The sequence below is a fragment of the Coregonus lavaretus genome (genome assembly GCF_964263955.1).
Source record: "Coregonus lavaretus genome assembly, chromosome: 20".
In the NCBI taxonomy this organism is placed as follows: Eukaryota; Metazoa; Chordata; class Actinopteri; order Salmoniformes; family Salmonidae; genus Coregonus; species Coregonus lavaretus.
Genome location: NC_140007.1, coordinates 29,294,203 through 29,307,970, shown reverse-complemented (window position 1 = coordinate 29,307,970; position 13,768 = coordinate 29,294,203). Strand labels below are relative to the sequence as shown.

The 13,768-nt window shown below is 41.4% G+C and overlaps 1 protein-coding gene across 1 annotated transcript; it reads left to right on the top strand.

Annotated features, from left to right (window-relative positions):
• Positions 1–1,706: 1,706 nt before the first annotated feature.
• Positions 1,707–13,345, top strand: LOC311148318 (synaptotagmin-1-like; the record flags this gene model as incomplete). Its single annotated transcript, XM_084185243.1, has 8 exons — positions 1,707–1,899; positions 3,070–3,230; positions 6,944–7,081; positions 7,777–7,944; positions 10,534–10,701; positions 11,687–11,804; positions 12,457–12,590; positions 13,130–13,345. Exons 1-8 carry the CDS (start codon positions 1,710–1,712, stop codon positions 13,343–13,345), a joined length of 1,293 nt encoding a protein of 430 aa, XP_084041369.1. The 5' UTR covers positions 1,707–1,709.
• Between the last annotated feature and the right edge of the window lie 423 nt (positions 13,346–13,768).

Below are 13,768 nucleotides of genomic sequence, written 5' to 3'. Positions count from 1 at the left end.
GTCCATGCCGCTCTGTCAATGCTCGTCCATATATGTATGTATTCTTAATTCCATTCCTTACTTAGATTTGTGTGTATTGGGTGAATGTTGTGAAATGGTTAGATATTACTTGTTAGATATTACTGCACTGTCGGATCTAGAAGCACAAGCATTTCAACACACTCGCAATAACATCTACTCTTCACATGTATGTGACAAATAAAATTGGATTTGATTTGATTTGATTTGGCTAAAGATTGAATATCCAGACAGTTTCTGCCTCAACACTCTTGAGACTGAGAGCATTAAGGGTGAGCAAGATCGGGGAGAAAGAGGGGAACTGATTAAGCGAGATGTCAGGGAAAACACTGTGTACATGGGGTGCGACATGGATGGCATGATGGTACACCATAGCGCCTGTCTGTAGACTAAACATCTTCCCCAGAGAGATCTGTAATGTGGTCTTTCCCCAAACCAATACAAGTTATTTCTCCAAATGTTCTTAAAAAACAAACACTATAGAGTGTTTAAATATTACTGTAGAGTATGTGAAAAATGTCCCTCTTCACTAACCTTTATTTTTCAAATGAAATGTTCCAGAAATGTGTATTTTTTATACAAAATTAACTATGGCTGATGACTCACTGCAAAGAGAACAAATTATTTAAACTTTCATAATTTGTTATCCCCATATGGTGTTCTTTCACTTAGCCAATTTAGTAGTTTCAGTCTTTCTACAAGCCATTTGTCTTACGCAACATCAACTTGCATAACGTCACAAACATAAGTTATTCTGCCATGGCTTTAATGAAATCAGAAATCATTTTAATGAAATCATTAGGTTTATCAACCTTCGAAGCCCCTTTCTGAGTCTGGCTCCTGCTCAATCGCTCATTATTTTGACACAAGGCGGATCACACTCAGCTGCTGTTTGTCGCAGTTTGATTCCTAGCCCTGATGACAGCTTTGTTATTGAAGTGTGGGTGGACATATGTGAATGGGATGCGTGCACACAGAGTAAGTTGTTGTAGTTGTTTAGCTTGGCTTTGTATATCACATCGTAGTTATTACCATGTTATATGCTGAAGTTGTTATTTGTATTGGCTATTATTACCTTTAGTGTTGTTTCTATGTGTAATACTTGCTATTTATGTTGCCCATTTGTATAGTCTCATTGTATGGAATTAGGTAAGATGTTTACATTAACCCTGCTGTTGTTATTATTGTACTATTATGTAATACCTGGTTATTAGATACAGTCCTTACCTATTGTGCTATTGCAGTTCTGTTCCATTTTCATTCTCTGTTGTAGGCCATTTGATGCATACATTCATCCTTCTCTATTCATTGCATTCCATGTGTATAGTCATTATCTGTCTGGTCCTGTAACTTTACAGAACCATCCCCATGTACATCCCCATGTTCTACCCCATGTTCATCTTCTCCTGTGTGTGAATAAAGTTCCTGTGTGTGTTCACTTTTGGGCTGCTTTATTCCCCTCTAACTGGGGGCAGTGTCAGTGAGTCACAAACCAGTCAAATACGTAGAGCCGGGTCGCTCTCTTTCTCTAGATATGACCTTACTATGCTTATAATCAAGACTTTTGGTGTCCAGAATGTTAAGTCTTTTGGTGTCCAGAATGTTAAGTACCTGTATGTGTCCTTTACAAATCAGTGTTAACAGCCCTCTCTCTCTATTCAAAAGGACTGTGTGTGGCCTAGCCATCTAGGATGAAGTGGAACCTGTTCAAGAAGAAGCCTGAAGCCATGGTCGGACCGGAGCCCACCGGGGCCGCTGTCTTAACTGTTGCCCCTGGCCCCGTGGCCTCCACTGCAGCTGACAACTCCACAGAGGCCGTCAAGAACGGCGACTTTGATGACATCAAGAATAAGTTCCTCAATGAGATCGACAAGATCCCATGTGAGTGCCTGTCTGGTGAGAGCCTGGTCTGGACGTTGCACAGCAACTAACACCCAGACCTGTCCAGATGAGATTGCATGACTTTTATTGATAATACTCTAAAAACAATGGCTTTGGAATTACACTGAACAAAAATATAAACGCAACATGTAAAGTGTTGGGCCCATGTTTCATGAGCTAAAATAAAATAACCGAGACATTTTACATAAGCACAAAAAGCTTATTTCTCTCAAATTTTATGCACACATTTGTTTACATCCCTGTTAGTGAGCATTTCTCCTTTGCCAATATAATCCATCCACCTGACAGGTGTGGTATATAAACAAGCTGATTAAACAGCATGATCATTGCACAGGTGCACCTTGTGCTGGGAACAATAAAAGGCCACTCTAAAATGTGCAGTTTTAACACACAACACAATGCCAAAGCGTGCAATTGGCATGCTGACTGCGGGAATGTCCACCAGAGCTGTGCCAGAGAATGTAATGTTAATTTCTCTACCATAAGCCGCCTCCAATGTTGTTTTAGAGAATTTGGCAGTACATCCAAATAGCCTCACAACCGCAGACCACCTGTATGGCGTCGTGGGGGTGAGCGGTTCGGGATGCTCTGGATCCACGTGTTTGACAGCATGTTCCAGTTCCCGCTAATATCCAAAAACGTCGCACAGCCATTGAAGAGGAGTGGGACAACATTCCACAGTCCACAATCGACAGCCTGATCAACTCTATGCGAAGGAGATCTGTCGCGGTGCACGAGGCAAATGGTGGTCAAACCAGATACTGACTGGTTTTCTGATCCATGCCCCTACCTTTTTTTTAAAGGTATCTGTAACCAACAGATGTATATCTGTATTCCCAGTCATGTGAAATCCATAGATTAGACCACAATTAATTCATTTCAACTGACTGTTTCCTTATTTGAACTGTAACTCAGTAAAATCTTTGAAATTGTTGCATGTTGGGTTTATATTTTTGTTCAGTATAGATCTGTTCTACCCCTGAAGGCATTGACGTCCACTTTATGCCCTTATTATGTATCGATCAGGAGGTATCGTTGCTAATAGCATTCTCTAATATGCACCAAATCTAATTATTAACAAACAAAAAAAATTGTTATCCTGCGGTGTATTTGTTTGTGTGCGTTTGTGTATGTGTCTGTGTATCTTAGTGCCATCATGGGCCATCATCGCCATTGCAGTGGTAGCCGCTACCCTGATTCTCACTTGCTGCTTCTGCATCGTTAAGAAGTGCTGTTGCAAGAAGAAGAAGAACAAGAAGGGCAAGAAAGGGAAGGGTGAAATGGGCATGGCGAACATGAAAGGAGGAGAGGTATGTTCAACCCGGGGGGAGGGGGGGATAATTGTATAGTTATAAATCAGAATAAATACGTTGTGAACAAACACCCAACTTAAAGCTGTTCTTTATGTAGAATATTTTCCAATAGCAGCATAGAGGACCTATTGTCCTCTAATTGACAACCACATCACCCAGTGGATGGCATGGTACAAATAAAGCCATTTCTTGCCATTTAGAATTCATAACATTTCACATATTTAGTAAGTCATTTAGCCCATCATTGAACTGTCAAAATCTCTAGAAAAGAACCCCCCTTCCTTCTTCATTTCTTGTTGTTATATATTGTATTTGTCAGAGATGTTAGTGGTGTTTTCTGTTGTGCTTTGGGACCTGGGTGAGAAATGACACAGCTGAGCTCTTTTACATGGGCGAATTATACTACTGTTGATGGAATATATAATTCTTACCAATTAGCACAGAATTGCCACGCCAAAATTCCAATTGTAAACAGCCCGTAGTGGCATTGTGGGGCTAAATGTTCTACTCTAGTACACAATCGATCATTTTATAAATTACATTTTGGGTCAATTGAACATTCTTCAACAACAACAGTAATATCCAAAAACTGATGGAGTTCATTAAAACACAAGGCCCCTAGCTTAGAGCTATTTTCAGTGGGGTTCCAGCACTGTGTCATTTTTCCTGTCCTATAGTGTAGTTGTTGACTTTGCCTCTGCTCTAATTTCCCTCTCTGGTGTCTGCTGTGAGTTCAATCTCTTCCTTTCTCCCTGCTCTCCTCCTTCCTGCTTTGTGTCTTATGTGTGCTTCGTGTATCTTGACTCTGGTGGACTTCTCTGCCTACGGTAGGTCTGACGGCACGAGGCGCCCCTCTCTGGCCGCTCTGTGTAAGCGTAGGGCAGTGGGAGAGGTGGGGGTGGGCTGGGCTTGTGGAAGGGGATTGGCGATTATTACAATGGGTGCTATGGCTTTCTTAGTCTTGCAAGCTTAGGTGCTGCGGGTGCTTGAGGGTGTAGCTATGGGAGCGATTAAGCTGCTTCGCAAAGTCCACTGATTTGATATGCTGCCACACCGACTGCCATGATGATGTCTTGAGTATCCATGGAGAGGTTGTAATTTGGGAAAAAGATAAAACAAACAAACTATAAGACCTCTGAAAGTGGAAATGTTTGAAATGGTTTTGAAATGAACGTGAAACTCATCCTACGGTTGAGCCTCTGAATGATGATGAGTGCACTGAGGCAACCCACTAGAGTTCACTAACATGCATGTGCAAAGGGTGAGGTTGGCTATTGTCAAATAATGGGGGAAACTTTACCTCACTGAGATCTTTGAACATGTTTCCACAATCGTATTACCTAATCAAGCACATTATTGTTCATAGTCTCTTACAGTAACTATAATACTAGTCTTGTCCATGCTCTGCTTTCAGTGTGAAATTCATACGTCATTTCTACGTCCTAAATTCAGTTGTGCAAACATGCTCAGAGATCAAGGTGAGACAAAGTGGTTTGTATCTCTTGACAAAGACCAACACAAGCCCTTTCAGTAGGTACCCACGGGGGGCCAGTATGAAAAATGTATGCACTCACTAATTGTAAGTCGCTCTGGATAAGACCGTCTGCTAAATGACTAAAATGTCAAAAAATTTACCATTGAATGGCCACAACTTGACTTGAGAGTAACTATCCTGGATGACCCATGATGCTGCTGACCAATTAGGTTTTAGTCAACGTTTCCCTTTCTCCCTGGAGCAGTGGTGTTAGTGGTAAAGAATGGTGGGTCAGAAAGTTTGCCTACTGGTAATAATGTGAGCCACATTTGAATTATCTTTAGACAGCATGATTCAAATTGAAACCCCGGTACTTCAATTGGCTGCCTACAGTTTGATTTCATAATTCCTTGCAGAATGTGAGCTCACAAATAAAAAGTTATCATAGTTATGACAATTGGGACATACCTTCGGACATGCCTTTCTGTAATATTTGAATCCCATTGCATGTATGGAATGATTTAGACTGGAGCTCTCCATTATAGCATGACTTCTCATTGATGTGCAATTTTCACGTACACTAAGAAAAAAGGGTTCCAAAAGGGTTATTTGGCTGTCCCCATAGGAGAACCCTTTTTGGTTCCAGGTAGAACCCTTTTTGATTCCAGGTAGAACCTTCTGTTGAAAGGGTTCTTCAAAGGGTCCTCCTATGGGGACAGCCGAAGAACCCTTTAAGGTTCTGGATAGTTCTGGATAGTTTTTCAGGATTGCAAAGCATGCAATCTTGACTACCAAAATGATTACTGACATTGATACATTACTTTAATGCACATCAGGAGTCATTATTGAGACTGAAAACAACTGAGTCGTTTCATTTACATTATATAAAGACTACTGTATTCACCTGCATTGCTTGGCCTGGCATGCTCAAATGCAAAGCATTTACCACAACTAATGTACAGAATGCCACTATAAGGAGAAGGTGAGTGTTTGTGTGTGTGTGTGTGTGTGTGTGAGTGTGTGTATGTGTGTGTTTGCACGTGCGTTTGAGGAGTGGGTGAGTTTTTATGCAAGCCTGCATGCGAGAGAGTGAGTGTGTGTGGGTGTGCATGTGTGCTTACGTGTACTTGTTGTTGGTTAAATGTTTGCTCAGTTGATGTGAGGTATATACAGTATGTAAGGCTGTGTATGCAAGGGTGAATATAGTATGTAGATTAAAGTGTGTCTGTGTGAATGTGATAGTAATTGGGTGGGTGGGTGTTTGTGTATGTGAATGGGTGTCTTGGTTTTAGAATACAACATAGAATGAGCCACAGACTGCCCCGGTTCCTCTTCCAGGGTAAGCTCTGCGGTGAATAGCATGGCACTACTAATTGACATTATTGAGTAATGTATGTGTCGTGGACAATATTTAAAAAATGCATTAGAAGGTAGGCAACAAAATCCCTTAAAAGGGTCAGTAATTCTACCATGACGTCATGGTTAGCTATTTGGCAATTTATATTATCATATGAACTAACACTGGGATTTGTAAATGTTCCATATAACTAGAGATACTGTACAATACATCTGTAACAAACAATGTGTATCAGCAGGAGTTATTAGCTCATATCTGCTGTAGATTAGTGTTGATTTTTCAGTAATTAAAGTAATTACGATGATTATGTCAGTGGAGGTGTAATCTTAGACAGTAATAGTGCAAACAGATTTTTGGGAGGTTGGAGTGCAGTTAGGGTTATTATTTCTTATTAGAGGGCAACAAGGAGAAAACAGAATACAATTATTGTATTGTTTCTGTAGACTTTGACACAAACCTTTATCAATATCAAAGTGCCAGGATTTGCAGCAGGAACAAAAACATTTGTCCTGCCTGGGGCTACCCCTGTAGCAAACCTCGACTACATATTGACTGTTTTACTGTCCTTTTTTTCCTTTTTACATTCAGTATATCTATCTCTTTCTCTCTTCTGTAAACAATGAATTATGAATATAGAGTGCAAAAGCAAAATGGTGTCACTCAAGGAATGGTGAAATCAAGTCATGTTGCAACCAAGGTCATCGATGAAAAGATGAGATGTGCACTAGTAACATCTGGGTAAACAAGCGGGGGGTAAGTGGCAGGTAGATGGCTGCTGTAACTAACCAGACTGCTGAGAAGAACCTATAGGTGTTTTTGACACTCTCTGTTCAAATGTCTGACACCCACCCTGCCCCCTCCTCCCCCTTGTCATTCTAGAAACAGGACGATGATGATTATGATGAAGATGATGCTGAGACTGGCATGACTGGAGATGAGAAAGAGGAAGAGGTGAAGGAGAAAGAAAAGCTTGGGAAGCTTCAGTACTCCATAGATTACGACTTCCAGGACAACAAGGTTGGTGTTTTGACTCAAGCAGATGGCTTTCTGACGACCCAGGAGCTTAATAAATAGACTATTTTACTGTGTTGGAAAAAAGACTAAAAAAGCTAACTGCCTAAGCCTCTAGTCCAAGGTAGTTTTCCACATGACTGCTTTAAAAAGCAATGGACTTTTGCCATTTGCTGAGAGTTTTTTATCCTTCAAAAATGCAGCTTTGAGTTGGGCCAAAAGCCAAGGACAGCTGTAAATGTGAATTTTCTGACACTAAAGGATTGATTCAACCCATCATTCTATGGTTATGCTTTCAAGATCAAAACAGTCAAACTTTTACAAAGATTCCATTCCTTCTCCATGTTACATATGCAGCATATGAATGGATTTCCTTGACCTGTTACGCAACATTTTCTCCATCATCATACTCTTCTGTGGAGAATCTCTTTGTTCACTGATACCTTGAGGAGCAAAGGCAGACAGACAGACCTCACCACACCAAAGCATCTTTATCATGTTCATCGTAATGTGTTATACAAGCATAAAGTAAAGGCTTTCTTTGATCTGTTCAAAGAAACATCTGTTCAGAGAACTGTGGGTTGAACTGTGGGTTGTCTCTGTGGAACTGTGAGAGGACACTGTCTGGGTACATTGAGGCTGATTGATCATGTATAGAGCAAATTGACAGACCCTTTTTACCCTTGACCTCTGACCCCTAGCTCACAGTGGGCCTCCTCCAAGCAGCTGATCTCCTCTCCATGGACAGTGGAGGCACCTCTGACCCCTATGTCAAGGTCTACGTCCTCCCAGACAAGAAGAAGCATTTTACCACCAAGGTGCACAAGAAGACGCTGAACCCTACCTTCAATGAGACCTTTGTCTTCAAGGTAGGCTACTGTACTTTGATTTCTCTCTCTCTCTCTCTCTCTCTCTCTCTCTCTCTCTCTCTCTCTCTCTCTCTCTCTCTCTCTCTCTCTCTCTCTCTCTCTCTCTCTCTCTCTCTCTCTCTCTCTCTCTCTCTCTCTCTCTCTCTCTCTCTCTTCTCTCTCTCTCTCTCTCTCTCTCTCTCTCTCTCTCTCTCTCTCTCTCTCTCTCTCTCTCTCTCTCTCTCTCTCTCTCTCTCTCTCTCTCTCTCTCTCTCTCTCTCTCTCTCTCTCTCTCTCTCTCTCTCTCTCTCTCTCTCTCTCTCTCTCTCTCTCTCTCTCTCTCTTCTATAACGTATATCAGAATTATAAAGATACATCTAATAGACCTAAGCTATGATGGATGGCCAGACCATAACTCCTGCCAGACAGCCATTTACCCAAAGCCTGATGCATCAGCTATTCTCTCTCTCTCATCTTGATACATCTGCTGGGCTGGTATTTCAGATAACACCTCATAATGGAGATTCCCCAGTCCACTGCAGACTCCCTGCATCTGATACCAACTAGCTTCCACCATTGAATCTCCTCTGCCGATTATGGAGTCAGAGCCTAGACTTGCATTTGTAGATGCTCAGATGCTGGACATGTACTGTATATCATAAATCCATATCATATAAAGCTATCTTATGAATTCATTTATCTGGTCATATCTGAAGTTCAAAGAAATGATCCGATATTGCATTTCAAAGAATGAATTACAAAACTATTCTTCAGATATTGTGTAACTACTGTCTAATGTATACGGTGTATTTTAGACTCTAATTCCAGCAAGCATAAATAGCCTCAAGCTTCCCATTTTCAGAATCTAATTAAAGCTATAGTCTGTTCCATGTGCTTTAATTTATGTTATTTTTATTGTGTGTCTGAGTGTTTGTGTGTGTCTCTCTGTGTGTGTGTGTGTGTGTGTGTGTGTGTGTGTGTGTGTGTGTGGTGTGTGTGTGTGTGTGTATCTGTGTGTGTGTGCATCTGTGTGCATTAGAAAGAGAGCAGTAGTATAGACTAGTCTAGCTGGAGAATGCGATTGGAAATCAGAGCTTGGCCGGTGATGAAGCATAGCCTTAGAAACCCCAGAGCTGACCTGAGCAGAGCAGAGCAGAGGAGGGGATAGTTAAAGGAGAACGCCACCTCTCTCCCTCCTGTCTGAGTGCTGACACAGCTCTCTATGAGAAAGGGATCAAACCTGCTATACCTTCCAAAGGATAGGACAGGACTGTACTGTTCAGTTCTGCTGAATGAGCAGCACACCATGCAGGCTGGCTCTGGCCCTCTGTTCCTCTTCTCCCACTAATCATCCCCACGCGCCATCACTTCTCTGGGGACACAGAGAGAGAGAGAGCATCTGCTCCAACTGCAGGAAATACAGCCCAGACCCATTATAGAGATGACCAAAGAGGTCTAAGATACTCTGCCCTCAATTTAATGGCTATTCATATTCAGGTTTCTGTATACAACTCCAAATTGTGAGATTCTTTGGATGCTACATACAGCTATTTGTGCATGTCTGGCTCTGATCATTCAAGGTCAATGTATGTATATCAGGTCAAAATAATGCTATGGTTGTTCCACCAATTCGGTGCCTTTTGTGAAGTGTAACTTTGTCAAACAAATGTTTGATTTCACCTAATCTTAACATTTTGTCATAAATAGCACATGGTCAACTTTATAAAAAAAACTGTTTTCCCATCTCAAGAGGTTAAATTAAAAATTTACTATAGCAAGTGCCTATTAAGTGCAAATTAAAGAAACAGGGTTGACCGTAACAGGGTTGACGATTTCATCTTAAATCAGCCATAAATCCCCTTGTAACGAGGGGAATGGAAGCTTGTTGTGTGCAACAGGGAGTGGCAATTGAATGAAAGCTTCATAAACATTTTTGAATTGTTAAAAAATATCTAACCTGTCTATCTATGGGTAACAGGGTTGGCATGTTATGCTCGACCCGCTCAGTTTTCCACCACAAAACCCCAGAAAATGACCAAAAAGAGTAGAACCAGCTTACCTGCTTTTACACTATGATTAGATGTTTAATGTTTCTTTCGAAAACAATATTTAAAAAGGGATAGTTTCACCATATTAAAAATGAGAGTTCAGTTCATGTAACATGGTTGACCTCAAAATGAGGGACAGACTAAATTGATCACTAATCACATTAAATAAATAATAATCTTCAAAAATGACTTTGTCAAAGCAACCAAATAACTAGGGCTTTACAATGATGGTGAAAACTTGGAGAAATGTTGGGGTTAAGTGGGTTAAAATCATCATAGAATCACAGAGGGTGCACGGAGGGACATTGTAAAATGCTGAATTCAGGCTTTTAATAACAGGCTTTTAAAATGCAATATTGGTGCACAATTTCTACTTAAAATATCAAAGGGATGCAAAAGGCACTCTTTTCATGGAAAGACCCTCTGTCTAAAATAGCATTGGCAAACCTGTTAAAAAAAACACTCCCCTCAGCTAAAAATAAAAGGTGTTCTTGCTTCAGAGGGTAACATTTATAAAAGATAGTGATATTAAATGTTGATGTTTTTAAAAAATGTTTTTCAGATTCCATTCCAAGAGATGGGTGGCAAGACTTTGGTCATGCAGGTCTTTGACTTTGACCGCTTCTCTAAGCATGACGTCATCGGAGAGGTAAAACTACCCTTGCACAAACTGGACCTGGCCCAGCCACTGGAGGAGTGGAGGGACCTGGACAGTGCAGAGAAAGAAGAGGTAAATTGGGAGGACCATCTCCCCACTTTTATTCAGTCCTTTGAAATATCATGTTGTACAGTTCAGAACGATGTTCATCCTCGTAGTGTGAATGGTTCCCTATATTTAGGTGTTGTTTAGTGTGAATGGTTTCCTATATTTAGGTGTTGCTTAGTGTGAATGGTCCCCTATATTTAGGTGTTGCTTAGTGTGAATGGTTCCCTATATTTAGGTATTGCTTAGTGTGAATGGTTCCCTATATTTCGGTGTTGCTTAGTGTGAATGGTTCCCTATATTTAGGTGTTGCGTAGTGTGAATGGTTCCCTATATTTAGGTGTTGCGTAGTGTGAATGGTTCCCTATATTTAGGTGTTGCTTAGTGTGAATGGTTCCCTATATTTCGGTGTTTGCTTAGTATGAATGGTTCCCTATATTTTCTGTGTTGCTTAGTGTGAATGGTTCCCTATATTTAGGTGTTGCATAGTGTGAATGGTTCCCTATATTTAGGTGTTGCTTAGTGTGAGTGGTTCCCTATATTTAGGTGTTGCTTAGTGTGAATGGTTTCCTATATTTAGGTGTTGCTTAGTGTGAATGGTTCTCTATATTTAGGTGTTGCTTAGTGTGAGTGGTTCCCTATATTTAGGTGTTGCTTAGTGTGAATGGTTTCCTATATTTAGGTGTTGCTTAGTGTGAATGGTTCCCTATATTTAGGTGTTGCTTAGTGTGAATGGTTCCCTATATTTAGGTGTTGCTTAGTGTGAGTGGTTCCCTATATTTAGGTATTGCTTAGTGTGAATGGTTTCCTATATTTAGGTGTTGCTTAGTGTGAATGGTTCCCTATATTTAGATTTTTCCTATGGACAAGGGCATGCACACAATGAGGATGAACATTGAGGATGAATATCATTAGATTGAACATTATTACATTGAACATTATTACATTGCACATTATTAGATTGAACACGTTTTGTTCTCCTTTTTACCCCCTTCTCCCATCCCACACGCAGCAAGAGAAGCTCGGAGATATCTGCATCTCTCTCCGCTACGTGCCCACTGCTGGGAAACTCACCATCTGCATCCTGGAGGCCAAGAACCTCAAGAAGATGGACGTGGGAGGACTGTCAGGTAAAATATGGAACCATAATGATCACTGTGAACAAAACAATGGAAACAGATGCACAGTGGAGTTTAAGCCGCCCATACAGTATCTCCCATATCCTGGTTCAATGTGCTCCCCTTGGTCAAGGTCAACGAGACAGTACAGGACAAGGAGGCAATACCTCTATTCACACAGTACACCCAAATCTATGTTCCCATCAGAGTGTTTCTTTGTGCATTATTCTGTGGTAAAGGTTAGGCTATACATGAAATAGGATCCAGTAAAACCTTGTGAATCGACCATGTGATTTTGATCTGTATGGTGAGCTGCTGTAGGCTACATTGCAAGCAGCCAATCTCCAGGGCCATTCAGTTTGCCCTCACGTGCTGACGCTGATGTACCCATGACCCTCCACTCCCTTCAGCTAAACTGCACTGCACCCATCTGCTGGCAGTTTACTGCATTACAACCACTGCTGGGTTCCTTTTGTTACTGGAGCCCTGATGGTAATGAAGTATTGTGTTTTAATGATTGAACTCTGCTGAAACAATGTGACAGGGACAATAAGATACATCTATTAAACTACAAAAATACATGTTTGTTAATAATCCCAATAGCGAATCTGCGACCAGGCTTGTTTTAATACATGGCTGTGTATATCACTCCCTCTGTGTGCAGATCCCTATGTGAAGATCAACTTGATGCAGAACGGCAAGCGTCTGAAGAAGAAGAAGACCACGGTGAAGAAGAACACTCTGAATCCATACTACAACGAGTCCTTCAGCTTTGAGATCCCTATTGAGCAGATGCAGGTAGTGTACAGCTGGGAACAAAGCACTCAAAGACAGACAGACAGACAGACAGACAGACAGACAGACAGACAGACAGACAGACAGACAGACAGACAGACAGACAGACAGACAGACAGACAGACAGACAGACAGACAGACAGACAGACAGACAGACAGACAGACAGACAGACAGACAGACAGACAGACAGACAGACAGACAGAGACACACACACACACACACACACACACACACACACACACACACACACACACACACACACACACACACACACACACACACACACACACACACACACACACACACACACACACACATTCCTGACCACAGCACAGCTGTGCTAAAACCAGAATTAATCATGCCCCCTTGTGTATCATTGAATTTGATTACAGTAATGCAAGAGTGTACAGCTGGGTGGGAACAAAGTGCCCAAAGGCATACATACTGTACACCATGGAATTAGAATTCAATGATGCAATTATATTCTGTAAGATCATTCTAAACGTCAATAATATAACACTTTATTTTTCTCATTCCCTAGAAAATCCAAGCTGTGGTCACAGTGCTGGATTATGACAAGATCGGTAAAAACGACGCCATCGGGAAGATCTGGGTGGGCAGCAAGGCGACGGGCACCCAGCTGAAGCACTGGTCCGACATGCTGGCCAACCCTCGCCGCCCCATCGCCCAGTGGCATCCACTGCAGCCCGAGGAGGAGATCGATGCTTCGCTGGCAGCCCTGAACGCCAAGAAGTAAACCTCCTCTACCCACAAACACCCACACCCAAACCTACCCATCATTCTCACCCCTGGTCCTACACATCTCCCAATACTACATTTCAAACTAACACACCAACCAATTCTACACCCTTCACCGCAAAAGATACCTACCTATATCCCAATTGACATGATCAACAAATAATAGAAAATAAAAGCTGTGCCATTCCACAAGGAGACAGTCACAAGATCACTCAATTGATTTTCATATTGGGGTTGCAGTTAGTTACATTGTATCATGAGGATAGGAGCCTAGAGTGTGAAAACAGGGGTCCAATGTGATGGAGGATTAGGGAAGTAAAACCACACATTCACTCATTTTGTACCTTTTCACCCCCTCCCCTTAGAGACAACGTTTGCTTCAATACTGCTTAATAATTAAAATGCTTTATACTGCCATGTA